At 40.7% G+C, this 27,692-nt stretch overlaps 1 protein-coding gene across 1 annotated transcript; it reads left to right on the top strand.

The window, feature by feature from the left end:
• LOC121631707 (fibroblast growth factor receptor-like 1) lies at positions 1 to 27,670 on the top strand. The gene is made up of 7 exons (XM_041972730.1): positions 1 to 314; positions 846 to 941; positions 18,483 to 18,755; positions 24,470 to 24,538; positions 24,772 to 25,056; positions 25,737 to 26,090; positions 26,235 to 27,670. The coding sequence occupies exons 2-7, from the start codon at positions 857 to 859 to the stop codon at positions 26,669 to 26,671; spliced, it is 1,503 nt and encodes a 500-aa protein (XP_041828664.1). The 5' UTR covers positions 1 to 314; positions 846 to 856; the 3' UTR covers positions 26,672 to 27,670.
• Positions 27,671 to 27,692: the final 22 nt, after the last annotated feature.

The following is a 27,692-nucleotide window of genomic DNA, read 5'->3' on the forward strand; positions in this document are numbered from 1 at the left end:
TCTCCTCTGTGTACGCACCAGAAAAGTCACTCGGTGGACGAAGACTACTACACGGACCGGACCACCCTGTCCTGTTTCTTTTTAAAAACAGTTGTCAGACTGTGACACTTTTTGTGACTTAAAAGTGTCCGGTTTTCCTGTGGCCTTGAATCCGTTATTTTCTGTCAGAGGCAGTCATGCGCTGGTGTGTTAGAGGTCGGAGGAAAGTCGACCGCTGTCACTTCTGATTCATGGACTCAAACCCGGACTTTAGCAACTTAAACATTTCTGCCAAGAGGCTGATACAAGGCTGACTTTATTCACTTCATATCAAGGTATGTCATCGTCATATTTACGTTTCTTTATTGACACGCTTTTCCAATCAACACTTGAGGTACAGTGGTGAAATGACTACGTTCAGCGACTATAAACTGGTTTTAATGAGGATTTTGCAAGTCTACAAGCTATATTAGCGATTGTATAATGTAGTTTATGTACGTACCAGTGTTATTACACAGTTCAGGTCTTTTTAAGCTGTGCAAAATCAGTACTTAACGTTGAAAACCCCAACATTAAGTCCAGGATGGACCCCTAACTTTCACACGTGTTCTGTTGTTACTGTACTTTTTAAGTAAATTGCTTACTTGTAATATTGCCATTAAAGTACCTCATTTTGACTGTTTGGAGAGACAATGTAGAGGTAAATTAAACAAAGAAACGAAACTAAACAAATGCTTTGCACTTACTGGTACAATCCTTAGAATTATTTTTGTAATCCAGTATAAGCACTTAAATTATTACAGAAGAGGGTCAAAATACTTATTTATTCATGCATTTCTATACCCAATGTATCCTTTGTCTTTCAGATTTGGCGAATATGAATTTGTCTTTGGACAGTATGGACATCCTGAAGATTGTGCTGTGCATCTTTGAAGCGGTTTTACTGACTGAGTGTGTAAGAGGTGAGGGCTGCTTCATAACTTTTCTTTCTTTTTCTTGTCTCAAGCATGGAAGGTAACACTGCGTTCATAGCTCATTATAAACCAGGTTGACTGGCTGGTTTCCTGTAAGCATGAACAAAGTCTCAGTTGGGTCTTCTAACCAAGAAGTAAGAGTTGAAAAAGTTAAAGCAAACAACGTGTAAAAAAAAGGGAAAAAAAAAGAAAAAGAAAATCTCCAAGCAGATCCCAAAATCAACATGGGGCAAGGGAATGAGAGAGGGCAAGCCAACCCCTATTCCTAGTTTGTGTGTCTTTTCGGTCATGGCTGTGTTTATGTCTGTGTGCGTGTGTGTAAATCGGTGCAAGTGTGCACATTCACTGCAGCTAAACCAAACAAACATCATCCATCAGCTTCCCAGGGTGAAAGAACTCAAGTCAGAGTCCAGCTCTCCCGTGGCTGGCTGAGAGACAAATCTAACATCAGTTTGTGTGCGTGTGCTCTTGACCGAAGCACTGAGTGTAGTAGAGTGGGAGACCTAAGTTCAACCACAATTCTCTGCACTGATAATTGAGCCAGTGTCAATTCTTTGCTTTTTTTTAAGGCAGCTGACAGTGAGCTTGTCAACAGCTAATAGGGACTATTTCTGTCATTTCATCCACCATCACTGACTACTGAACCATGTCTGATGCAAACAGCCAGCATGAGTCAACAACAAGAAGACACATTTCCTCTGAAGAATACACTCTAGCAGACTCTAGTATTCTCTTTTATTCTCCTGCTCAGCATGGAAGTACATTTGAAAAATGTCTGATGGGTGTAATACCTGCATGTGGCTACCATGGCTCAAGGCAGAGGGGCAGAAGGGGGTTGGCAGTGGTTTAAAGAGGGAGATTAGATCTGTGGGTCTGCAGACAATGCCTCATTCACAGCGTGGCAGCCATGCCTTCACGGCACAAATAAAACCAAAAGTAAACAAGATGGAAAGGCTAAATCAGATTAAACAGGCAATTTTGTATGTTTACACATTAACATATGTCAGCGAAGGAGAGATCCAGAAGTCAGTGGGATGGTGGGGAGTGAAGGTCCAATAGGTTTAAACTGATTTCATGTCAGACAAAAGGAAGAATTTATTGCAGCCTGTTTTCAGAATTTCTCTGCAGCTGGTTGCAGATGTTCAGACAGATGCACACATCACAGATATGTAGCTGGCAGACTGTCAGTGAGACAATCATAAGTGATTCTTGACAGTGTGTGAAGTGTAAATATCTTCAGTTTTCCCAGCAGAGGCAGTGTTACAGTGAGTTCTGTGTTACAGTCCAAAAACAACAGCCTGACTCTGACATGCTGTGAAATACAGTCAGGGAGTTCTGACTCGAAACTCGAAGGCCAGCAAAGCTGTAAAACTGTCCCTGTAAAATTTAACAATGTATGATGACATCTCTGACAAATGTAAATGGAATTATAAAGGACAGGGCCTCTTGGACTTATGTGCGAAACAGTAAAAAACACAAGGAGGTGTTAGTTTACTGCTGATATCTACACGTTTCAGACACTGCACCTGAGAAGACAGTGCGATTTTAAGCCTGTTGCTGTCAGTCATCAGGTGACATCTGATACAGAAAACCCCTGCTCTCTTGCCACACAAAGCCCCAAACACACACCCACAAGGGCCCTCTCCTTCTTTACCAATTGGCCTGGCTCTCCTGGAACCTCCACATTTTCTCCATCATTGCTCCTTCCATCCTCCCCGCTGATGCTGCACCACCACCCCCCAGCAGCTGGCGGAGGTGCTCAGTGATGTGTCCCAGCAGAGCCTCTAATGTGGTGACAGGCTTGGGGACCAATAGGATCCACTAACTAAAGAAAGTAACTGCTTGGGCATGTGGAGTCACCAGGTGACTCTGATGCATTTTAATTGCAAACATGCAAAGGTTACTGTTGCTGTGTTGTGCATGCACACAATTCTTCCTGAGATTGTGTTGAACTGTAGGGCATGCAAACTCCTCTGCGGAAAGTATAGATTTTATAGCAGAGTTACATCATGCTTTCATAACAAGAAGGCACCATGAGATAAAATGTGTGCCAAGGGCTTTTAAAATCACAAGGCTGTTTGGCTCTCTTGCAGTTTTCCATTTCCTTTAACCGTAATGAGACTAGTTTCTCAACAACAAAATGCCCTTAAGACCTCTTAATTTTTTTAAAATAGCTTCTAAATAACACAAAGGTGTAGCCGTTTTGTTATGGCTCATAGGCCGTACTGGTGAGACAATGACAAAAGAAAATTCAGCTTGTATTGTAACAAAAATGTAATGTAATAGCCTTTTGTCTTTCAGCCCTCAGTATATATCCTTCTTCTTTCTTATCAGTTTTGATCAGTAACTGCATCCCATCCGATCTTCTATCCATACCTGACATCTTTTACTGTCTGTCGCTCTTCTCACACTCAAATCCCAATCTTTTTCCCTGCTTTACTCTGCATTTCCTCCCATTTATTACCAGTGTAAAGTCAAAGGAAGTGAGTTAAGTTAATGTGCTGTCGTTAAAAACAAGGCATGAGCTGACCTTTCCTCCCACCCAGCCTTTCTCAGCTCTCCTTAGCTCAGTATTTACAGAGTCTAGGCCCATTTGCGAAGAACAATGGCTGGATTATTATGTGCTGCAGTCCCCCAGGTTGGACAGAGCAGTAGTAATTAATTTTAAACCACTCCTCGTCCTTGTAGGCTGCACTTATTTGCCATCTATTAGAGCTCACAGCAGATGGGGGACTCGCTTTACAGAGGTGCTGCCGTTCTTAGAAGTGCGTGAGAAGAAGTTACGAGAGTGAACAAGCGCTGCTTTCGTGTGCCTGTATATATGCATGTTTTTATTAAGCAAGCTGAAATTACCCTGAGAAAAGTCATGATAATGAGACATCCAAGGAGTGCGGGGCAATTTGGAAAAACCTCAACAACTATTCCCATTCCACCTCCCTCTCCTCCAAACCAGGTGGAAATAATATTCCTCCTGCTACAATCCCTCTGTTTCTATAACCGAAATAATGTTACCACTACTGCAATAGTCCATGTTCCCCATCTATCAGCACACACTGTCGACCCTGTCAGTTCAGGAGGAAACATTTGGAAAGAGGAATGTGTCAGACTTCACCCCTCTGAGGGGAAAGAAAAGAAAGGGCTGTAGCTGTGATAAGTAGTCATAATGGAGGTCAGTTGGTGTTTACATTAGCAGGGTCATATAATCCCTGAGAGCAACACTCCCCTCATTTACTGACTTTAATGGCCACTTCAATTAACATTTATGTGGAATTTCAACAAGACATTGTCCGCTTTCAGTATTAGTCACTTTCAGCTGTATGCTAATGTTCAGATGCAGATGAGGAGAATTTTGTTCTCCTTTAATTTAAATAAAAAAAAAACATGTTTGTGTGAATGTGCAATGCTCATTAGTTTGTTTGGGCAGTTGGCTTCAGGCGTCTTTTCAGACCACACACACTCTTCCTGTCGGCTGAATGGATTTGGGTTCAGCTAAATAGAATTCCTTTAGCTCCTGTTAACCTTCATGAAAGCCATGGAGCGACTCACAAAGTGCGCACAGAGGCATTAGGACCGCCACTATTCAAATGATAATTGACTTTATCCCTTTTCCTGAGTCTGACTTGCACCATTTACCAGCCATATGAATACCAGATTTTCTTTAATTGACAGCTGCTTGGTGTTAAATAGCGTCTGATGATAGTGGACCCTGCTGCTGTGTTACACCCTTGGGTAAAGAAAGTGCACTGACTGGAAGCAAGCCTGTAGGTGGGGGTGAGGGTTCTCCTTGTTGGAACCTTACAAGTGACCTTACAATAACATGTCAGCCCCACAGTGGGATGTGTTTGTCTTGCGCAACCTGTCTTTCTAAACCCTCCTTCATTTCTACAGTCTCCTGTTTTCTCTTTTCTGTTCATGGAGACCCTCCTTATCCCCCACCCCTCACCTCCCCCTGATTCTCCGTTTTGTGCTCTGCAGCTGTTCACTCAGTCACTGTAGTGAATAAAATTATGATATTTCAATTGCTTGCCTCTTTTATCCAAAAACAGGAAAAGTGGTTCTTTTTTTCCTGTAACTTAAACCGCTAGATTTATGATTCAGATCATGAGTTTGCATACCTGTACATGGGGTTCAGAAATTAAAACTTGTTTTAAAAGTTGCTCCTTGTTGCATTACTATGCAGTCAGATAGAGTAGATTTGTAATCAAGAAATATTTTTTGACACAGAACAAAAAAAAAGTTTTTTGTGCAAGTAAAATTAATTTGTATTGGTTAGGGTTGGCGCAACCTCATCCCATGAAAACTTTAAAAGCTGGCACCATCTTAGCATGTGTGTTGTATTTATGTGATGGTGACCCTCGGTGATGTTTGGACTGAGCAGGTTTGGACACGTTTAAGTTGTCATTGTGATGTTTGTGAATAAAAATGCTGATTTAAACTGCTGAAATACCATCTACCCTTTTGTATGTGCTGTACTTGCCACAGCCTGCTATTATCTTGCAGTTGAAGTCTCATGCTGACTTATCAGAATACCAAATCAGGCAGCCGCATGTACCTGTTGAATATCAGCTCAGGATGAGCTTTCTTTCTTTGTTTTTTTGTGAACCATCAAGCCTCTCATTGTTTTCCCCTCTGTTTACGATTATAAGAGGCATTGAGTGTTACCAGTCACTTTTAGAGGATTATGAAAGTTTTCTCTGTTTTGTTTTTCAGTTACCTCCTTCTCACCCTTGAAAAATCCTCTGTCTCTCTCTCACACACACACACACACCCCAACCAACCCTCCCGCTCTGCAGTTAAAAGGTTGATTGAAAGTTATGGTGGTGGCAACAATGATGGCTGGCTGAGCTTGAAGAAAGCCGAGCCAGGGGACGTCTGGGATAACGAGCTCTGAATGAGGCCTCTGCTGCCTTCATCACACACCCCCCTACACAGACCCTCCTTCCAGTTTCCATCCTTTCTCTTCGACCCCTTCTCTTCTTTCAGCGCACCTCCAATGAGCCTCTATGCGACCCCACATGGCTTTGTGGCTTTTTTACTTCCACTTTGTTTTTCATTAAGGATTATTTTGAGTGACGTTGGGTAGTCTTGCATTGCTCCAATTGAGTGAAGCTATAAAGACTCCAGTGTGAGCGACTGCTTGTCAAAATAGGAGTTTCTATTGCCCTAGAGCCCATTTCCAGCAGCTGCAGCGTCTCAGCAGTAAAGGTGTGGGCAAGGAGGTTCAGAGGCCCAGATTTTTTATTTAGAGGACCAATTGCTTCTGTAATGAATGGAAAAATATGTCCCCACTTTGACATGAAGAGTGTAACGGGAGGAAAAATCATTTCAGGAGCAAAGAGTATAATCTGCCACATTTTATAGCAGGGCTACTGCTATTCCAGACTGGAATTTTGCAGCATGCAGTGAAACTGATTTGATTTCCTTGTGTACAGTGATGCGAGTTTGGACCTTGGATCACTCCCCAGTCTGGGTGTACTTGGACTTTCAGGCTTGGAAGAAAAATACACAGCTCCATTTGTACAGTTGTACAGTTGCTTTTTGATTAACTACAATTTCAATATTGTCTTGTTGTGGTCTGTTTATAGTAAATCGGAATAGGTTCAGGAATTAGAATGTCAGTCTTTTTTTTTAGACGGCCATTAAGTTTTATAATTAGATGGACCTCGAGGCTGAATCTTAGACTTTTGTGATCCTGTAACTGTGTGATGAGATTGACATATTATAAGTGGAGGATGAATTAACATAAAATTTACTGCTGATATCCAAGCGCACCAGAGGATGCACTAGTGTGACTTCAGCCCTTTTCACATAGATATCAAACTCTAATTCTGTTTTAAAGTCCCCTCATTAGGCCTTTTGTTGCTTTAATTTACTTGTTACCACTGATTAAATGGAGGTGGTATGGTGTGGTGTCCCCTTACTCAATATCTGTACTTCTGTGCTGCAATAGGGAGATAGTGAAATGAGCGAAGCACCAAAACTTATATACAACCATACCAGAGCCCTTGCACACAGCGGCATCAGGCCCATCAAAGGCACAACAACTTAATCTGCTACCACATTATCTACAAATATAAACTGTTCTTGTGAATTCTCTGCGGCCACCATGAGAGGGACACATTTTACAGGAATATCTTAAAAACTGTTTGACAGATTGGCTTTGTTTCTTTATCTATCTAACTATAAAAACTTGTGATCCACTGTGTGATGGAGATCTGTGGTTCCATCACCACCACTGTTCATGCCAATGTTACTTCAGTGATTGGCAGAGTTTAATTTAATGAGCACACAGATTAATTTATAGTTTTTACTGAAACATTGAACAAAATGAAAATGTTTTAGTGTTTGTTTGCAGAGGGGGATTGGCCATCCTGCCTTAAAAAAGTATTTTTAAATTTTAACAAAGATAAATTTTTTAAATTAATTATTCTTGTGTTTCTAAAGGGTGTAATATGATAAGCTCAATAAAGTAATGGCAGTACTCACCTCTTGTAGGCTCATTTACCTGTGTTTTGAAGCAAACCATATTAATGAGGAGGGGGAAATGGTTGATGAATAAAATGTGTATTTAATATGTGTATTTATGTGTATTATGCTGCAAAATTATTTATTGAATTATTTATAGGTATGTATATTTATGTAAATATTTATTCACAATGTTCTGTTTTGCAGGTTGTTGTTTTATTCAGAGTTGTTGTGGATATTTTTTAGCTTTTGTACTTCAGCTAAGAACCTCCGGCAGGATGGTATTAAAGCCCTTAGCTGGTCTTTGAAGGTGATGATGATCAGTGGCAAAATAGTTAATAAATTTTGCCAGTCATGGCTTGAACACAAGTCTCATGCCTCTACATAAAACTGTTGTGATTGACGGCCAGATTGACGCACTGCCATTATGAGGCCAGTCTCAACTGTATGTTTGTACTTGGCTTACTAACAAGCAAAACTAAGACAAACATTAAATCTACTAATAAATATTATCAATGTTGCCATGTAACCCTTATAGTATGGCCGTGCTTAAAGTTCCCATGAATAGAATATTTTTTGCTGCATATTTTCTTATTCAATGTTGTCCTGAGTTGACAATGCCCACCGTTTCCCAGCATCTGCCACTGTATTGATTAGAATTTTATCATTTAGATAATAAGAAAACTAAGCCAGTACAGTATGTTGAGCCATTAATTGTGATGTATAGCACAAGACACAATACTGAAATTTATTTCATGAGGACTTAAAGTGCCGGCAGGCATAGTTTTAATTTATTCCTTTTTACAATTATTGGATAGTAAGAATTATGGGATTTTTGATGTAATAGATATCCTTCCACTAGGACCTCTGTTCTGGTCATCAGAAACTGTTGTGATTGACGGCCAGATTGACGCACTGCCATTATGAGGCCAGTCTCAACTGTATGTTTGTATTTGGCTTACTAACAAGCTAAACTAAGACAAACATTAAATCTACTAATAAATATTATCAGTGTTACCATGTAACCCTTTTAGTATGGCCGTGCTTAAAGTTTTCATGAATAGAATATTTTTTGCTGCATATTATTTTATTCAGTGTTGTCCTCCCCCCGGCTGTTTCTGTACTGGTTGCCTGATGAAAGGACTGGATAGCTGTGTGTGGACAGTTGTTTAACAAAGACAGAGACAGACAGACTGGCAGACAGAGATGGATAGAAGGCTGTGACCCTTGTATAGCCCAGTAGTAAGGTGGACTGGGAAAGCACTGTACAAATTGTCACTGTGAAAGGGTGAGTACCACATCATAATGACAGGCTCAACAGCTCTATGATGACAGATTGATTTCAGACAATATTCCTGGATTGTCAAGAGGCCTCATTGCTGTCAGTGAGAGCTTTGCCAGTTTCTCCTCCTCCTCCGGCCGTCTCGCCTTTTCTCTCCCCTCTCTGTCTCGTCTCTGTCTCACCCTCCTTTCTCTTTTCCTTACCAGCTCCTCGCCTGCCCTCTCCCTCCCTCCTGCCTCTGTCTGAATTGCTCCATTCTGCCCAAACACTCCTGCTACATCACAGTCTGTCATTGGCCCTCCTCCTGAAAAGACCTTGTTGACAAAGGCACTGGTGTGAAATGCTTCCTAGTGCCATGGAGATTGTCTTTTCCTCAGACTGTACACTGGTGTAGGGTTCCTGGAGATGGATTAAAGAGGGGCACTCAGTGCCAGTCTCAGCTGTCATCATCGTCATCATCACGCAGATGTAACCACAACACACACAAAGACACACACTTGAGTTGGTTGGTGACAGCATGTCTGGCTTAAAACTTTCTTGTTTACACCCTTTGTTGCTCAGTCACTGTACAGAATGAGCCAAACCCAGGTTGGACACTGTTTTTTTTTTTTTTTTTTTTACCATTGTGGAATGCAACAAGGTTGAAGAGGGAAGGAAGAAGAAGGAGGAGGGGGCATGCAGGGAAGTGGCAGAATGCACCATGTTGACAGATAGAGGCTGTGAAACAACAAAGTATGCATGAGTCTTGTTGTGAGGAGTTTGTGAACTAGAGTATTTTTTTTCCAGCATGCATGTTCTGGAGCAGTGCTTCTTGGCCTTTGTGGCTTTTAAATTGTTCCCAACATCATAAGATGCTTGAGGTGTTTTTTTTTTTTTTTGGACGAATACTTACATGAGGCTGTGACTCATGATTTTATTAGGTGATTATGTTTTAACTGAAAAAACTACATGTGAGTCTAAATTACATTTCGATTCATGTGTACGTTAAGCAAGTAACTAGATCTAGTATTAAACCAGAAGAACCACCGCTGCAGAGAAAGAAATACCTTTGTGGCAAATACAAATCTGGAGTCATGGGGTTTAATTTTTGGTAGGAGAGCGATTACATGGCGATTAATGAGGAGCCTTTCTGCCTCAAAACTTTTATATCCGTTTTCACATCTGAGTTTGAAACAGAACAAGAGACAAAACATCTGTAACAGCTAAATGTGCGGAAATTTGTACAATGTCCCATTCACTGCTAAGTACTCAGCCAATCTCCAAACATGTTAGGCAGACAGTAATAAACAGGTGCTCATTGGTGCCCTGCTTTGTAAAGGGAAAACAGAAGAGGAGGTCTTCTTGAGTGGGTCATGTGGCTGAGGCTGAGCCTGGGCCAGGGAGTGGGGTGTGAGATTGTTGGGATTCCTGGTTTCTGCCGCCTGGGCCCACCTAATCCCCCCTCACTCCCTGATGTGGCCCTCCTCTCTGTATGAGCTGTGTGTTAAAGGAGGCCTCTCTGCCGTTAGCCTCTGCTCCCCGCCACTCTCTAAGTCAACCCTCCTCTCCTTAACCCTCACCCTGCTTTTCTCTCCATGGCCTGGTTTCATTCCTCTTTCCTCTGCTGCCGTCTCACTCTGTTTGGCCTTTCTCTTTCTTCACAGAGTTCCTCCTGCTGCCTCTTTCCTGATAAGTGGCCCTAAGCACACACTCAGCCCTGTGTGGGCACCATGCCTTAGCTTAATGGAGTGAGATAAAACGACTAGAGTGCCGCTCGCTGGGCAAGTGTATTAACAAGAGTTATATTTGCATGAGAAATTCTGCTACTGAAAAAGTGTGTGCAGTTTCCTTAGAATATTGAAGAGAATGTAAATTCATTATTTAATCAGAAACATTCAAAACATTGTTTAATATTCCTTTCATAGGGAATTAACAGCTGTTAAATTGTGAAGTTTTCAATACTTTTGTCATTTGAAATTGAACCGATCAAAGTAAAAGCGTTTATATAATTTTCCTAATTTTCTTCTTCTTTTTCATTAAGTGAACTTGTCACTTATAGAAACTGGTAAATGCATCAAGGGATAAGGTGGACCCAGTAGTGTAGCTTCCAAAATGCCAGCAAATCCCCTAAATAGATTCCTCTTCCGTTCTCTTGAACACCACATCGGCAACAGCTATTTTGCAAGAATACTCAGAACAACATGGGTTGTAGTACCAGAGAAAATATAGGAAATGTGCAACAGACTACATATTAGATAACCATTTAAAATCAGTTGTCATAAAATTCTGAAAATAATAAAAAGTTTGCCATTTTTAAGGAAATGTGTGAGATCAGTGTCAGCTCAGAGAGACAGAAAATATTAGATGTGTTTTGCATCTTTTAATGCAGGATACAACACAGCATAGCAGGAGATATAAATAAGATATAAACAAACTGCTGTGAAGATTTCGAAGAGCATATTATTTCTTTCCTAAAATTACAATTTTAATGTCAAAAGGATCAGTCTATCTAATGCCAAAGAAAGAAGCTGTCTTTTACCAGAAGAAAAGCTGTTTCTGGACATAAGAAATCTAATTAAGCCCTTCGTGACTCATAGATTTATTATAAAAAAGACTATTTAAATACCAATATCACAGCTTGGACAAGGATCATATGGATCAGTCAAAATGTCTACAGCCAGTTGTGTCTGCCTCCAGGTCAGTTGAAATCCCTTTAAATTCATTTAGTGAGACACACTCCCAAAGATTTAGGTAATTTTGCAACCGACTCCAAGTCAAGGGAGCTGCATAGTTGAGTGTGCATGGTCATTAGAGGCAAACAGGAAAAAGTCCCATGCCAGGAGTGGCTTTCAGGGCTGAAAAAATAAGACAATGCAGGACTCCCTGAAAAGCAGAATTTTAACTTGTGTTAAAATACCCAACTTTCAGAAACTAATTAGTTTAAAACTTGGTACAAAAAGAATATATTTCCCAACTCCACTTTGAAATAACTCACCCATTTAAACATAATAGGTCATAAAATGTCATTAGGTGCTTAACATTGTGCATAATTAAAAGAATAATTGTGTTACTAATGATTGCTGCCACTGCTTCTTTAGAAGCCGACAAATACTACATATACTCACATTTATTTACCCACTATTTAGACTTCCTAATTTAACATGATCAGTATGATGGAAACAGTAAAATGTTGCCAGATGAGTGAAAACATTCACTATAAAGCAGTTTTACAAGCAGCCACATTTAACAAACACATGCAGTAAAACTGTTTATTTGGACTATGATGAATTTATAAATAATTTTGTCAATAAGTTGAGAAATGACCAGATCCTGATATTATACTTGACAACAAATAAGATAAGATAAGATAAGATAAGATAAGATAAGATAACATAATCTTCATTCATCCCCTAAAAGGGGAAATTTCTTTGCCACCACACATCTCATACATACACAATGACGAAAAAAATGGTCTGATGTGTCCCAGTGAATAATTGCATGGACTGATATACACTGAGAAGCCCGGTGTTTTGATAAAGTCACATTTGTGTTATCCTTTGATGCCATAATTTATCTTCTCTGTTTAGATCAAGTCTGATGACCCAGGGTCAGAGTTTTGCATTTTAAGACACAAAGTTGCAGAGACTTTGTTGCCTTTTGTAATTGTGGGACCCCAGTTCACTGTCGTGTGATCCTTTTGGAATATCGGATGGCTGATTTCCTCTGGTTTGGTGTTTGGAAAAGATGACTGCTTTGTCCACTCTTCTTAATAGCTTGAGTCGACATAACATACTGAGATAAACACTGCTTTTTGCCCCTTGTTACTCACACAATGTGATAATTCTTCGAAGAAAACTAGCCATTTGGGGGCGGCTATATAACATACTCAAGTGTTCAAAACATTGGTCTACAAATCAATGGCTGATGTCAGTATGGCTACGTCGATCTTTTGGCTAGTCTGTGATCATCAGAGCAGTAACTATCAATATTAAAACATTGTGACTACTTTCTAGGGAAAAGGACTGGGTTCTGCAGGTAACATAGTGGAAAACCACGTCATGAAAGTTTTCATTACAACTCTTGTTCACTAAATTATTCCAGAAACAGCCACCCCCAAAAAACTTGATCTGAAAGGTCTCTGTTAATTCAGGTCGAGGACTTTCCATGAGGACCTAAAACGTTTCCATACTTCCACAGGTCTGGAAAGTACAGACTCCTTATGCAAAACTCCTTAACCTGAATTGAAAGAGGCCTTTCACATCTTTACACATTTTGTCTTGTGATCAGTTTAGCTTAAAATAGAAGGCACATGCTTCTATCTCATAAATGTGTATGAATCTTTTATGATGTTAGAAAAGGTATTTCGTAGGAGGAAATTGCATAAATAGAAAGAGAAAAATCAATCCAATTTACTGGCAATAGACAAATACTGATTGATTTATTGTATTTAGAGCCTTGATCTCACTTTCACTATATTTACACAGGATAGCAGTAAAGAGTCTGCATAAGCACACACTAACACACACAGGCTCTTCTTCTAGCAGAGGCAGCTGGGGCCAGGAGAAGGCAGTCAAGTTTAATGAAATATAGCAGCTTAGAGTTCAAAGACTCCACAGTAGGGCCTGTTAAGGGTAGGCCGCGTGATGGAGATGTTTCCAGGAGCTTTATGACATGGAATAATTTCTCTTTCTCTTTCTTTCCTGTTCTTTTGACTCGAAAGAGGCTGGTGTCCTTAGCGGAAGAAGCAGAGATTTCACTTTAAACAGGCAGCGAAGTTATTTCTGTGATTCTTCTTTAATCAGATAGATTTGATGGGAGCATCTTATTCCCTTATTCCCTTTCTTTTTATCCCCCCACCACCTTCCCCCCCCCACCCCTGCTGTTTCTCTAGTCCCTCATGTCACCCAATAGCTCCTCCTGTTCCATTCCCACCACCGAAGCAGTTGCTATTCAGCCCACATCTGATGGGGCCGAAGAAAGAGTCATTGTCCCGACTGGTCTTACCCCACTCTTATCTATTGATTGGAAAGCTGAGAAGGGAAAATAACAGGTATTGATTACCACACAGGGTGAAGTTGCTGGGCAGAACGTCTGGAAGGGTAAGAAAAGACGGCATTCTTCACCCTCTGCTGCCCCACTGCTGTCAGAACAGCCTTTCCTGCCACTCCTTGTATCCCATCCCCTTTCACTCTGTCACTGCTGCCCCCCGCCCCCTCTCCTCTCACCTTGCCTCAACTCCTTTCTTGAATTGCCAGGGTGGCTTTTTCGCCTCACTCTTACTACTTTATGCAGATTTTTATCTCTGCTTGTGAAAAGTATAGCCAAGCACAATAGCAGCAGTCCTCTGAACAGAAGCTCTGGCCTTTCACACACTCCCAAAGCTGCTGTGTCCGCCTCACCTTTCGCTTTCACCCAACCCTTTTCGTCTCAAGTGAAATTGTCCACTTGGGTTTAGTTTCTTGCCTTTTTTTTCTTTTCTCTCATGATCTTTGAACTCTGCATGCGTTTTTATGCCTTATTTTTTTTTTAGTGGTCCTGAGATGTTTTCAGATGCCTCGTAGGATATTTCCCTGGAAGCCCTCTCTCATGTTAGAGGTCTGTCTGCTCTTGCACAGTCTGCTGAACTAACACAGTGCTGCTGAGTAGGAGGAAGCATTCTCCAGCTTCTATCTGTCTCTGTGCCTCTTATCCTTTATGTAAATACTGCACATTGAATACACATTTGCTCCGATCAGTGTTTATCTTTGTAATGAATCACTATGGTCTGGCACTGTGCACAAACCTTTTGATGAATTACAAATCCTTGCAGTTGGAGATTAAGCACCAATAAGGAGTTGTTTGAATAACTATATCCTGCACTGGGAAGACCGTGTTGCGTGCATTATCCAGTTGTTCTCATTGTGGTTAGTTAAGTTCCAGGTGTTCTCTGTTTGAGCGGCTGTCAGCAGCCTATAGTCGGCTCTTTTTTTACTTGTTTGCGGTGACAAGAAAGACCAAAGAACTTTGTATAGAGGGAAAAACGCATGTACACATCATTACAAATCCACAGGTGTTTTGTAAAAGAGAAAACAAACAAGGTGAGAGGTGCCAGAACATCTGAACATTGCTCAAATCTGGCAGCCTTTGTAGTCTTCTTTTTTTTCTGTTCTCCTCTCTTTTTAATTTTAATTCTGATATTTCTTAACATCTTTTCCTCCCCAGATGCCTGCACGATGGATCATCTGCTCATTAACCCGCTCACAAGGTCTTATAAAAATGGCTATATTTAGTCTGAATCACAAGAATGCTTCTTATTGAATATGCCCCTTTCTCTTAAAATAATCCATCACCAAATTGAGCAAAGAAAAACAGAGCTAATTCTGTGAGTCGCCAGGCCTCCTCCTCCTTTTCCTGTGCTATGAAAGATTCCTTTCACACATGGAGTTTGGCTATAATAAGGAGTGCTTTACCAGCACTCCAACACAGGAAAGCCCATATGGTTGTGTGTATCATTTTCCTGAGCAGCTAACAATTCAAAAAATTTGAGTAAACATTCCAGTTTTTCGTGAGTGGATCAGATTTGTATTTACTGCAGCATCTGTCGAGTTCAGCAACCAGCAGAGAACCTCAGCAGTAGAACTCCAGAACATTTTGGCGTCCAGTGTGGTGTCATGTTAAGTTACACGCTACGTATCAGACAAATTGAATTGTGCATCTTACAGTTAAACTTAAATTTCTGTCTTCTCACAACTGGATTCTTTTATAGTAGCCTTCTGTCTGCTTTCAAAGCTTTCAAGTCCAAGGTCAGAGGAACCTGTCCTTGAGAGGCAGGAGGTGGAGGAGGAAAGGAGAGTCCCAGCTGAAGAAAGGATGGTGGTCATGCACACAACAGAAATATTTATTAAGTTATTTAGATGATGTCCTTGATTTCAGCACTTCTTCATGCCTTGTTTTTCAAAGGGACTTCAAAAGCTTTTTAGGAACGGAGATGGAGGGAGGAAATTATTTGTTGCACATTCCTGCTCCTTAAAGCACCAGCCAAAGCTTTTTTTTTTAGTCTATTTAGCCAAAAAAGCTCCAATTATCACAAATAATCCAAGCTCAAGTTCATGTAGTTTCTTTAACAGTTACAGAGTAGCTGCAATTTTTCTTTCCTTCAAATCACAATGAGATGATTGATACCTCAGATAAATTTATATGATAAATAAAAACCTTGTGTGTATGGAGCTGGTTTGCCTTGTTTGGCCCACAAATATAATTTTGATAGAGATTAGTCAAAAATGACTACTAATTCTTCCAGTCCTCCAAGGTTCCTGATCCATATTTATTATGTTTGTCCTTGTTTTATAGGTTGTCAGTTGGTGGTGCAGAGGTTGGATTTATGTTGTTTATATTTCAACTATAGCTAACTAGCTATGTTTCCAGTTTTTACGTGATACCAAAGTTACCTGAAAAATAACTTAAATGAATCAGTTCAGTTGGTTACAAGTAAATGAATTAAGTTTATCCAAAAGGACAAAGTGTAATTTTCAAGTTGATTGAACTTACAAAAGAACACTGCCATCACCTAACCTGAAACCTAAATGTAATTCAGATAAAGAAAGGGCTTCATATTAACTACAGCTCAACTGTGTATTTAGTGTGCAGAAAAAATGAGTGTTAATCGTCATCTGGAGAAACCTTTTTACCAAAATGTCAAATTATAAGAATCAAAAAGTGTGTTTTGAGTGTTAAGTAACTCACAAACAACACAGCAAACGTCTTTTTAGTGCACCTTGATTCTTTTTATTTTCTCTAGGAGTTTATATTATCTCTCAGGAAATATGTTTCCAGCTTTGACAGAAGAAACACTTATGTAGGGTCAAAGTGTTTTGACAGTTTATGTCAGCTAAACCTTTGATATGACTCAGTCCTTGCTTTTGTACATTCCTCTCCATTAATCCAGGGGGACACATAGTTGAGCGGCTTGCAGGACCCTAAGTCAGGGGAGAAAACTGAAGCTTGTTTGTTCAAGAAATGAATTTATGTTTTCATAAGGCAGTTCAGTCCTTCAGGATGAACTTGTCTATATGAAGGCCAGCAGCACTGAGCCAGTGCTGTGACCTGTTAGTGATCCTAAAGCAGAGCCTGCAGAGGAGGAACACTGAGCCTCTCTGTTCCAATTCCCTGGTTGCAGTGGAGTGAGATATGGGCCAACTCACAACAGCCAAAAAGACTGTGGTTGTGTTTTCTCCAAAGACATAAACAATGACACTTCCAATTTCCTGTGCACACTGTGGACCAGGAAAGGCCATCCACAGAGAGGAAGGAAAACTCTTAGTTTTTATGTGAGTGTGTGTTTATGCATGACTGAGAAAAACAGAAGCAAAAAATAATCAGAATTTCATTGGTTTTAAGCTCATATAAATCACTTTTTCTTTGTGTTTTATGGCAGATTATATCCAGTATTATTTTTTTAAGAAATGTGAGTGAGTCTAACTTTTTAAGCATGAGAGGTCATAAGTATGGCAGTCCAGATGTTGTACCTGCAGCTGAGATACATCTGTCGGCAGTGAGATGGATGAAACGGCCATATGGCGTTACCTGTGTCAACTCCTTCCACTGCATCCCATCAGTATAATGAACTTCTTGTTTACCATATGTGTGAAATGCACCAAAGGAATGTGATTGTGTGTGTTTGAGCATGTGTCGTGTGTATATGTTGGTAGAGGCCATGTGTACTTACCCTCCCCATTGTTTTTACTGCTACCAGACCGGCCATTTGTTCGGAGGCCCAGACTGTGCTCTGTGTACTTTTGTGGGTTGATGCAGCTAGGGTTTGGTTGAATTTCCTCCCCCTCTTTCACTCGCTCAAGCTCCTGTTTCTCTTCTTGTCTAGTCTGCTCTTATACAGGGTTTTGTTTAGTTTTCGTGGTGGAGGTAGGGGGTTTGCTGAAAGCTTGGTGCTGCGTGAGCAGCAGCGCAGGCCTCCTAACACCATCACAGGGTGTTTCAGCCCGCTTCACTTCACTAGATCTGAGGGAGCAGACCTGAGCCAATTAAGAGCAGGGAGAACAGGCTGCTGTCCGTCTCCCTGCGACCCGCCTCCCTCGTCTCTTTGATCTCTTGCACGCTACACAAAAGCAAATCCAGAACACTTTACCCTCTCTGTGCATGAAGTGAACGACAGGACTCGCCCAATTATTACAATCTGGCTTCAACATTTCTGGGCAATTGTGAAAAAATATGACAAATTACCTGCATCTCAAATAATCTGCCCACTATTCATGATATGGGGCTATTAATAAATCAAGATTTAGATACACCAGTGCTCTGATAGGCATTTGTGAACTAAACTGCCTTAATTTATCTGCTCTGATTTAAGTGTTTCTTCCTTTAGTTAACATTTTTGACATTTTTAATAGTGGAGGCAAGTTTCTACGTCTTAGAGCCATGCTTCTATTTATAAGCTAAGTGGTTTTGAATAAACATTTGAATCTGTTGATGATTGCATAAAAATTATGCAAATTAAATACCTGCTCTGATTACGAGTTTTGACCCAACTGAATACCAATGGTTGACTCTTCGAATAGACATGCATTGCTTTAAAGTTTTTTTGGTCAAAAAGGCTTTATATTCTTGCATATATGATGTCTCATATCTGTCTCACCAGACATAATTGCTTTAAAACGTGCAAATTCTAACAGATGTGCAGTACCATCACAAAAAAAGTTTGGTTGGCCACAATCATTCAATATTATGCAAAAATGGCACACAAAAAAAAATCTGGCTTCAGAAAATATAAAAACTGTAATTGCTGTGTGTGTGCGTGTGTGTATCCTTAGGACCTCCACGGGTGTCTGAGAAAGTCACACACAGGCAGACAGCCCGTTTGGGCAGTGCCATCAAGTTGCCATGTCCAGTGGAAGGAGACCCCCCACCCCTCATCATGTGGACCAAAGACGGACGCAACATCCACAGCGGTTGGATTCGCTTCCGTATCCTCCGCATGGGCCTGAAAATCAAAGAAGTGGAGGCAGATGACACAGGCACCTACATCTGCAAAGCGACTAATGGCTTTGGAAGTGTTAACATCAACTACACTCTCATAGTCATCGGTGAGTGCAGATGGCATTTAGTTTGTATAAGCTGCTCCTCTGCAGATTCTGGACATGAGATCATTGGTTCCTGGAAAATGTGTCACTCTTGTTAAAAAATTTAAGCTTATTTCTGCAACTATAAAACATGAAGTCACCTGTCTGGTAACTAAAACCAGAGACCGTAGCAGTGATTCAGTTCCTGATTTGTATGGTCGGATGCGTCATCTTCCACTGTTGTGTTTTGAGGCCAGATATGTAACACTTTTCTACAGTCAAAAATCCCACCGCGGTTCTGTTAAAAGACAGCATAACTCACAGAGGTTAAGGTCAAAAATGAGTGGATTTATGGAGGTTTAGTGACTGATCCTCATATTTTGTATGTGTTACAGCCCCTGCCCATCTTTGCCCAAAATCAACAACAGGCTGGGATATTGTTTCATACTACTTTATCCTCTATGACTCAATTGGATCTATAGCTCTTCCTTCTCCTTAGGCTACACTCTGTGGAGGCAGGAGGTCTACAGCTCCGCAATAGGAAACACATTCAGTGTAAAAGTGCTGGTTTGTCCTCGGACTCACACAGTTCTTGAATGAGACCTGCAGGATTAAGCACAATCTGACCAAGTGTGTAACAGTTTTGTGCATGTGCGTACAGTGAGTTTCCTCTTTGCTGGAGCAGAGCATGATGAATGAGCGGAGTGGAGCGTGAAGGCTGTGTTTAGTCTAATTACTCTAAGATGCCTAATTCAGGCCAGAGTCTGCACTCTATCTCGCAGGAGGAGTTGTAGCTCGGTCTTGTGACACCCATGCTTCAGAGGAAGAGCCATAATCAGGCAAAGGCGGAAACACACACACACAAAAAAAATAAAAGCACTTGGTACACTAAAGCAAGCTCATAAATGAGGGAGTGCATAAGAACAAAGTTTATTTTAAGGTCTCAATATGCAGTTACTGGGGCTGAAAGAGAGGGTGTCGGCTGATTGTGTTAAAATGAAAGGTTGAAAATTTTGGCACAAAGCCACTTGTATCCTGTATATCAAAGTCAGACGTAGCTGTTTTTATCTACACTGTGCTTAAAGGACCATCTTAGGTTTTGAACTTTTTTATTGTGGAGCTGTTAAAAATATATCTGTCCATGTGTTTGCCTCATCACAAGATAACAGGACTGCACAGCCAATTATCATGACACTTGATGGAGAGCTGGAACAAAGAAAGAAGTTAGATTTTCATGTGGATATAAAAAACTTTTGTTATAATTGCAGGACAGAGTATTGGTGTTGGCAATGAAAACACACTTTAAGTTCACTTTCAGTTTTTATTTTGACATTGAGCTTGACTTCTTGCATCTTTTCCTCTGTAAAAACATACAATAAGTGCAGATTCTTCACTCAATAAAGCCAGTATGAATAGAACAAAGATGACCCCAAATACCTTTTTGTTTTATTTTAAAAGAAAAGGCTGAAGAGTAGCAAGTAGAGCTAAATTTAATTTACATCAAATCAAGAAAGTTAAGCAGAGATTTAAGACTTTCACCATTGAAACCTTAAAAGCTGAAATAGTTCTGTTGGAATAGTCAAAAGGTTTTCAGGGACAGGATGAAATTCAGGGGCAGCATGGCAGAGACCATTTCCATACTTTCTGGGCTTCATCTTTGATTTTTCCATATTTGCAGAGATTCCAAAAGAAATAGTTGTTTGGATTGGAAGTTGACTGCTCTTTTCTCACGTTATACTCGGGCAAAATCCCAGACAGGCTCATGGCTCAGGATCAGTATCTGTTTTGAAAAAAAAAAAGAAAAGAATACTTTTTGTTGTAAGTAAGAAAGTTGTTACACAGGAAAACCTACAGGGGGCGCATGGGATAGGGAAAATGTAGCAGACATACTAACTAATGCACGGTAGAACCACTGCCTTAAATAATCACAAGAAATATAATTTATAGACAGAAATAAAAGTGTTAGCGAATCAGAAGTAATTTTAGCACACAGGGAGCTGAAATGTGGAAATGTTTTGAATAAATTGACCTGTGAGTCTTTATTCAAATTAAAGTCAAAATTAAAAATCACAACATTTTGAAGGCTTTATTATCTTCAACCAAAAAGTATTCAATTTAATTCTAAGACAACAAATTGACAAACAGAAATTAGATTAACTGTGTTTATAAGAAATAACCTAAAATAAAACCATATGTAAACATTTACATTTTTAAACATTTCAGACAACTTATTTTTCACAGTTTTTAATCTCTTGTCAGATATGAAACTTGCTAAAAGACTGATTACTATGGAGCACACATGTGATTGATGCACAATTAGCCAACTAATGTCTTTGATAGAGAACAGTGATTTGTTTATGTGATGGATCATTTGTGTAGTTTGACTTCTGCTCAAGTATGACTGAGTTTAGACAGTTTAAACTGCTGTGATGAAGTTGGTGAGTGATCAGTTCAACCTGACTGTGCGTGTTGCTCAACTCCCTCTCTGTGATTTTGTTTGGAAAGAATACTATTAGATGTTTGATCATAAGTCTTTATTGGAAGCTTATTTCTGATCAGGAATGCTTTTGCCCATTATGGCGTTAGATTGAGGTTCTTAGGTCTGACTCTTAATCCTGATGTGATATTTTCTGTTTCTTACTTGTGCTCTAGTGATGGTGAACACATAGCAAACTGACCAAAGACAAAATAACAAGAACACCCACTCCTCTATTTCTGTTCTCTTGTCTGTCATCCCATTAGACGCTGGCAGACCATCATCACAGAATTTGTTTTTATAGGTAATTGTTCCATTGAGGAGTGCATTTCATTTAGATTAGGGGGCCTCATTATTGAAATACTCCCAGGATTAAAGTCAGCTTCATACAGCCAAATAATATGCAATTATCATGAGCAACACTTTCCATTAAATAAACTAATTCATTTAGTTCCGTGCTTATAACCTGCTCTGGCCGCCATTATGTTGTTTGAAAAGATCAGAGAGGAGAGTTTATTTATTTGAAAATCTGTAAATCAGGGATAGCAGGCTCTCATTGTACCTCAACATACAGAATCCATCATGTCAGTTTGTTATTTTACTAGACCACAGAGTAAAAAAGTTCAAGATCCAACTGCAGTCAGTTAAAGGACTGGACAGGTTAGTAAGGTCAACTAATCCTGGAAACTCTTAAAGTTCAACGCCACATGTGAAAATAACTTTTTAAATTAAATTTGTGATCCAACTGAAAAGCAAAGCAGAAGACAGATAAAGAGACAGAGAGGAGTGAGGTTTGAAGTGAAAGAGTGAGGGGTTCTGCAAGCTGATGTAAGTAGGAGGGGGGTTCCAGTGTGACTGGAGAGGTATCCCTCTTCTCATCTGCCAGCGGACAGCCTGTCCTTCCAAGAGCTATCTGAAGAATCTGGTCAGTCAGTGCAACATGGCGCCTCCTCAATCCCTCCAGCTGGCTGTTTGGGCCCTGTTTGGGGTGGTCTCCTGACAACTGGCCCCATCAACTCCAAGCACCCCCTCCAGGAGAGGCAGATGCAGGCAGCAATTCTTCTGTCCTCGGCTTTTCAGGTCACAGTAGGTTTCTTATTAGTATTAGTGTGGGTTTGTCATATTAACATTTACAGGATTAGATTTAATGTTCATGTCTGCACTAATAACATATCACAGGGCTAATGCAAGGCTTGCAGTGTTCATTACTTCAACATAAAGATGCTGGCTCTCATGGTACACATTTCATTTTGCTCTTCTCTGGAGATGTTGTCAGGCCAACAGTTGGATAAATTGGCCCCCTGTCTGGCTGACCACATGTGGTAGCTGTTTGGAGATTTCCAGTGTGTGATGCCACTGTGCATAACTTTCCCTGGACATTACAATGTCCCCAACAACATCTGGAGCTCATTTTGACCCCAAATCATTGGGCCTTTTCCTGTGATTCAGCTGGCATGGGAGGCCAGCAGAAAGAGTGTAGTGACCTGTTTCCTGTAGCTGGATTTGTGAATGAAGTGGGAGGGGACGGCATCAGACTCCAAGCACTGTAGCAGGACTATGAATGGATTCAAGTTGTGTGGAAAAGGTTTGATTGGATTTTAACAAAACTTGGTCATTTCATTCTGAGCGCTTTGAATCATGACTCTTATAACTTAATTTCTGTTTCCATGAAAACTTTGATTTCATTCAGCACACAATGTTGAAGGATTTGTCATTTGATAACTATTCCCATAATAAGTTACAGCTTTTAGTAACTTTCCACTACACAAGAACAACCTTTCAGTGCAGGCTTCTCAAGCACATCTCATTTAATGATTATTATATTTTCCTTAAAAAAATAACTATCATATGGAAGCCATGAGAGGTCCTTCTGCAGTTCTGTGAGCCAACATTGTGTAAAGACAATAGTGCCGAGGGATAGCTTTAGCAGCTCAGATATATAAAGGGTGCCATTGTTCCTTAGAATCACCAAAAAGCAGAGAGGAAATAGATTCAAGAAAAAAAAAGTTAGAAAGAAAACCCCGGCAGTGTGGGACCATGTTCTGTTTGGATTGGGAGGTTCAGGAACCGGCAGGAATGCGGAGAGCCCAAGTGAGCAACAGAGAAATATTTCTTCCAGTGGAGGCTGTTTTTTAAAGGAATGGGTTATTATAGTTGGCCAGTTAAACCCCTTCAAATAGCCATGACATCATGGCTGGACTTGGTGCTGCAGGGGACAAACAAAGGAGGGTTTGTACCCAGAGAACCCAAGAGAGCTTTGAGGGTTTTTGGGGGGACTCAGAGGGAGGCAGAACGAGGGGGTTAGAAGTCACATCTGGCCTCTTTACCTGACCCAATCAAACCCTGAGAGGGAATCAAGTGTGCCAAACTGCTTTTAGAAAAATCCACCGTGAGGCTACACTAAACCAGAAATCAAAGCGAGTCACAGAAAGTAAAATCTGCCTGGTAGCCTGTTTTAAAGCCTGCTGTTAACCAGAGCTGCAACAGTTTTATTTATTCTTTTATAATTTAATCATTGTTTTGGTCTTTTGTACTAAATGTATTCCTTTTTATTTTATTTTTTATGTTAGAATGTGCTGTCTGGTGTGTTAGGACATGTCAGTAGTATCATTTAAAACCAATGAAGAGGAGTCTCTGTAATTATAAGCTTAATTCCTCTGTCAGCACAGATTGGCAGATATCGACGAGGAACTCAATCTTCTTTGTTAATTCAGCCCCGCTTAACTCAAAAAGTCAATATGCTGCACGAACTGTCGATTAGGTTTCACTCATTATATTTTCTCTAAACCCTGTCTTAGCTCAGCTGCATGATGTCAGGCTGTGACATAAACTCCACAGCTGTCTCCTGGACCCGGGCTTATAAAAACTTATCATATTACTTCCAAATGCTACAGAGTGTGACCTGAGCATGCAACCCTTACAAAGGAATCTGTTAATGAAAGCTGGATTTACTCAGAAAGAGGCCAGAACACCTTTCTGGGCTGGTTTTGTGTTGGTCTGTAAAAGCTGCAATGATAGCACTGTCAGAAATTAAGAATAATCTTTAAATAAAATGAGGAAAAAACAATTCTATAGCAGACATCTGCCTTTTTATTGCTCTGCAATATGAAACCTGCATTGAAGCTCATATTGGATCTCTGCTACTCATAATGCTTCAGATAAGGTGGAATAAACTGCCACTATTCTAATATATTCCCATAAATTAACATCTTTGTTTTATTTGGCCACCTGTTGACTGAAATTTGTTCTGTTCTGTTTACAGATGACTCAGGTTCTGATAAAACTAGACCTGCTGATGGAGTAGAGTCTGACCTGGGGAGTGAAAAACTTGGTAAGAGTTTGCTTGCATTTAATATCGATTCTTCACTTTTTTGCTGCTTAAATTTAGCCGCTGGATTACTTAAATTTCTTTATGATGATTTACATAAATTAGTTAAGAAGTTAATTGTAAATAAAAACGTATGCATTGAAATTAAATGGACTGAGTTTCAATTATTTGCACTTGGATTTTAAGACCAAAACTTAACTATTCACTCATTACTGGCTGGCTGTTTTCTCTTAAAGTGCGTCCTCGCTTCACTCAACCTGCAAAGATGAGGAAGAGGGTGATAGCTCGTCCTGTGGGCAGCTCAGTGCGACTCAAATGCACGGCCAGTGGAACTCCTCGACCAGACATTGTGTGGCTGAAGGATGACAGGCCGCTGACTGAACAAGAAGTCGGCGAGGGCCGTCAGAAAAAGTGGACTTTGAGTCTGAGGAACCTGATGCCAGAACACAGCGGCAGATACACCTGCAGAGTATCCAGTCGGGCCGGGGAGATCAATGCCACGTACAAAGTTGAGGTCATACGTGAGTATCTCAGAAAGACCACGGCTGAGCTGCACTCATACAAAACACCTGGATATATTTGTACCTACAGATGAGGTCAGAGGAATTAATCTAAGCGATTACTGCTGTTTGTTTGGATCATATTAGTGGTGTGGCGTACAAAGCTGCAGGAAATTAAATGAGTCTAATCACCATAATAGGGGGTCAGATTCTGACCAAAGGACAACTGTAACTTTTGAAAAATCTTCTCTGTGATTTACCTTCTCCTGAAGTCTGATTGCTATGAGCAGGTCTTGCTGCTCGGATGTATGTGCTCGAGTAATCATGTACATGAGAAGCATGTTGAAGTGAACCTGAGAGCAAGGTTTTGTTCATGGTGTTTGTTCAGGGGGAAGCAAGACTGTTCAACTCAGAGACCATCCATCCAATCTGGAGCTCATTAAAACCCAGCTGTCTGCCAGACTTGCTGCCCCCTCCTTCCCATGAGAAATGTTTGCTGTACAACCAGGAGCAAAGAAAGAGAGGAAACTAATCACACATACTTCTTGTGTTACATGCGGTATTCATCCCTCTATGTCAATTACAAGCTCTAGGCCTGAGGCCAGTATGAACAACTAAGACCTCTTCTGTCTGCAGAGGAGCTGTCATGTCAGAAGGTGTCTGCGTCTGTCTTGACAGTTTTTCTTGCTGTGTTTGTACAGAGAGGACAAACTCCAAACCCGTTCTGACGGGCACTCACCCGGTCAACACGACAGTAGACTATGGAGGCACCACGTCCTTTCAATGCAAAGTGAGGAGCGATGTTAAGCCAGTCATTCAGTGGCTCAAGCGTGTGGAGTCCAATGAGGAGAGTCGCTACAACTCCACCATCGAGGTGGGGGACCACAGATTTGTGGTGCTGCCCACGGGGGAGGTGTGGTCAAGGCCTGACGGCTCCTACCTCAACAAGCTGCTCATTACCCGAGCCAAAGAGGAAGATGCTGGCATGTACATCTGCTTAGGTGCCAACACCATGGGCTACAGCTTCCGCAGTGCTTTCCTCACCGTGCTGCCAGGTGAGACCTGAGGAATGTCTGCTGACACTCATTATTGTTCTGTCAATATAAAAATATCTATTTGAGGAACTTCAGTTCCCACGTTGTCAGTAAAACAAAAGGGATGGCAGCTTGTGTTGATCTTTCTGCTACCCTTTTTTTCAGACACGAAGCCTGCCGTCACGGCCATGTTTCCGGCCACCTCCAGCTCCCTCCCCTGGCCTGTCATCATCGGCATCCCTGCTGGTATAGTGTTCATCTTTGGCACTGTGCTGCTTTGGTTTTGCCAGAGCAGAAAACACTGCCCCCCTGCCAGCCCTCCAGCCACACAGGTACTGCAGAGCTCCCACCGGCTGCCGTATCGAGAGCGGGACAGGGGCTGTGCGGCTCCATCATCCAACTCCTCCTGCCCAGACAAAGACTGCATGGGCTCCATGAACTATGAGGAGTACCTGGCTCAGCAGCAGCTCCTGCTCAGCCAAGGAGGACCAACAGTGCCCCCTAAAATCTACCCCAAAATCTACACTGATATTCACACACACACGCACTCCCATGTGGATGGGAAAGTTCATCAACACCAGCATATTCATTTTCAGTGTTAGCCTCAGTGCCAAATATTCTCTGCAGTGTCTCAGATGGACAATGAGCTGTGGACTGAGAGCAGACACACACCTCTAAACCGACGTTGGCAGTGTGCAGATGTGATGAGCAGTGGCCAGTGTTTTATTTCAGAAAAAAACTTCCATATTTGGTGCTTTTTCATTTTTCCTGGTAGAATCTCACACCACTAAAATCTATTCATCCTTGTTGTGCACTTAATACAAAAAAGGACAAGGACATTTTCGCAGTGAGTGAAATTGCAGCTATTCAGGCAGATTGAACGGTCTCCTTCAGTGGCTGAATTTAACATTTTCCTTGGTGGGAAATTGGTTCTCATGATCAGTTGTTGGAGCGCTGAGGTTGCTGTTTTCTGGTACTCAAGACTCACATAAGGGCTGTTTTTTTTTTTTTTTTTGCTCCTACTCAGGTTGTCATTGTACTTGTTGAAGATGTTATGCCTGGAATGCTGACCACTATTCCTTGTTACTCGTCTCCATCCCTCACTTTTGTTTCCTGTTAAAAGTGACTGGTAGCTTTTAATGGCATGCAAACCTTGCCAAAGACTGCAAGGGATGGAGGGATTTGTTTCCATTTTCCATGTTAACTGTATTGGTCGTCAGTGTAATTTTTAATTTTCTGTAGATAAGTTTCCATTTAGTCAGTAGCATGTTGAGAGAAACCAGTAGAATGAGTCTATGTGACCACAACCTTATTATACCACAGTTTATGAAGCTGTAGTCAGAATATTTAATTTATTTCCCTAAAAGAAAATGTATTAAAATTTTATTTTTCAGAGTAAGTCATTTTTCATATCGATGTAATGTTATTAAAGTATGCTGTTTATTGTACATTTTTAAAACTTTGTTCACCAGTTATATCTCATTTACTTAATGCCAATATGTAGGTATTACTTATGTAATTTGTTATATTTGACAATCTTGTTTGTATTCTGTTCAAGGCTAGAAAAAAAACATTTTAAGATTAAAGGATTGATAGTTTGATAGAGTCACATGGTTCATGAGC

Source organism: Melanotaenia boesemani, chromosome 20 (assembly GCF_017639745.1).
Source record: "Melanotaenia boesemani isolate fMelBoe1 chromosome 20, fMelBoe1.pri, whole genome shotgun sequence".
Classification (NCBI taxonomy): domain Eukaryota; kingdom Metazoa; phylum Chordata; class Actinopteri; order Atheriniformes; family Melanotaeniidae; genus Melanotaenia; species Melanotaenia boesemani.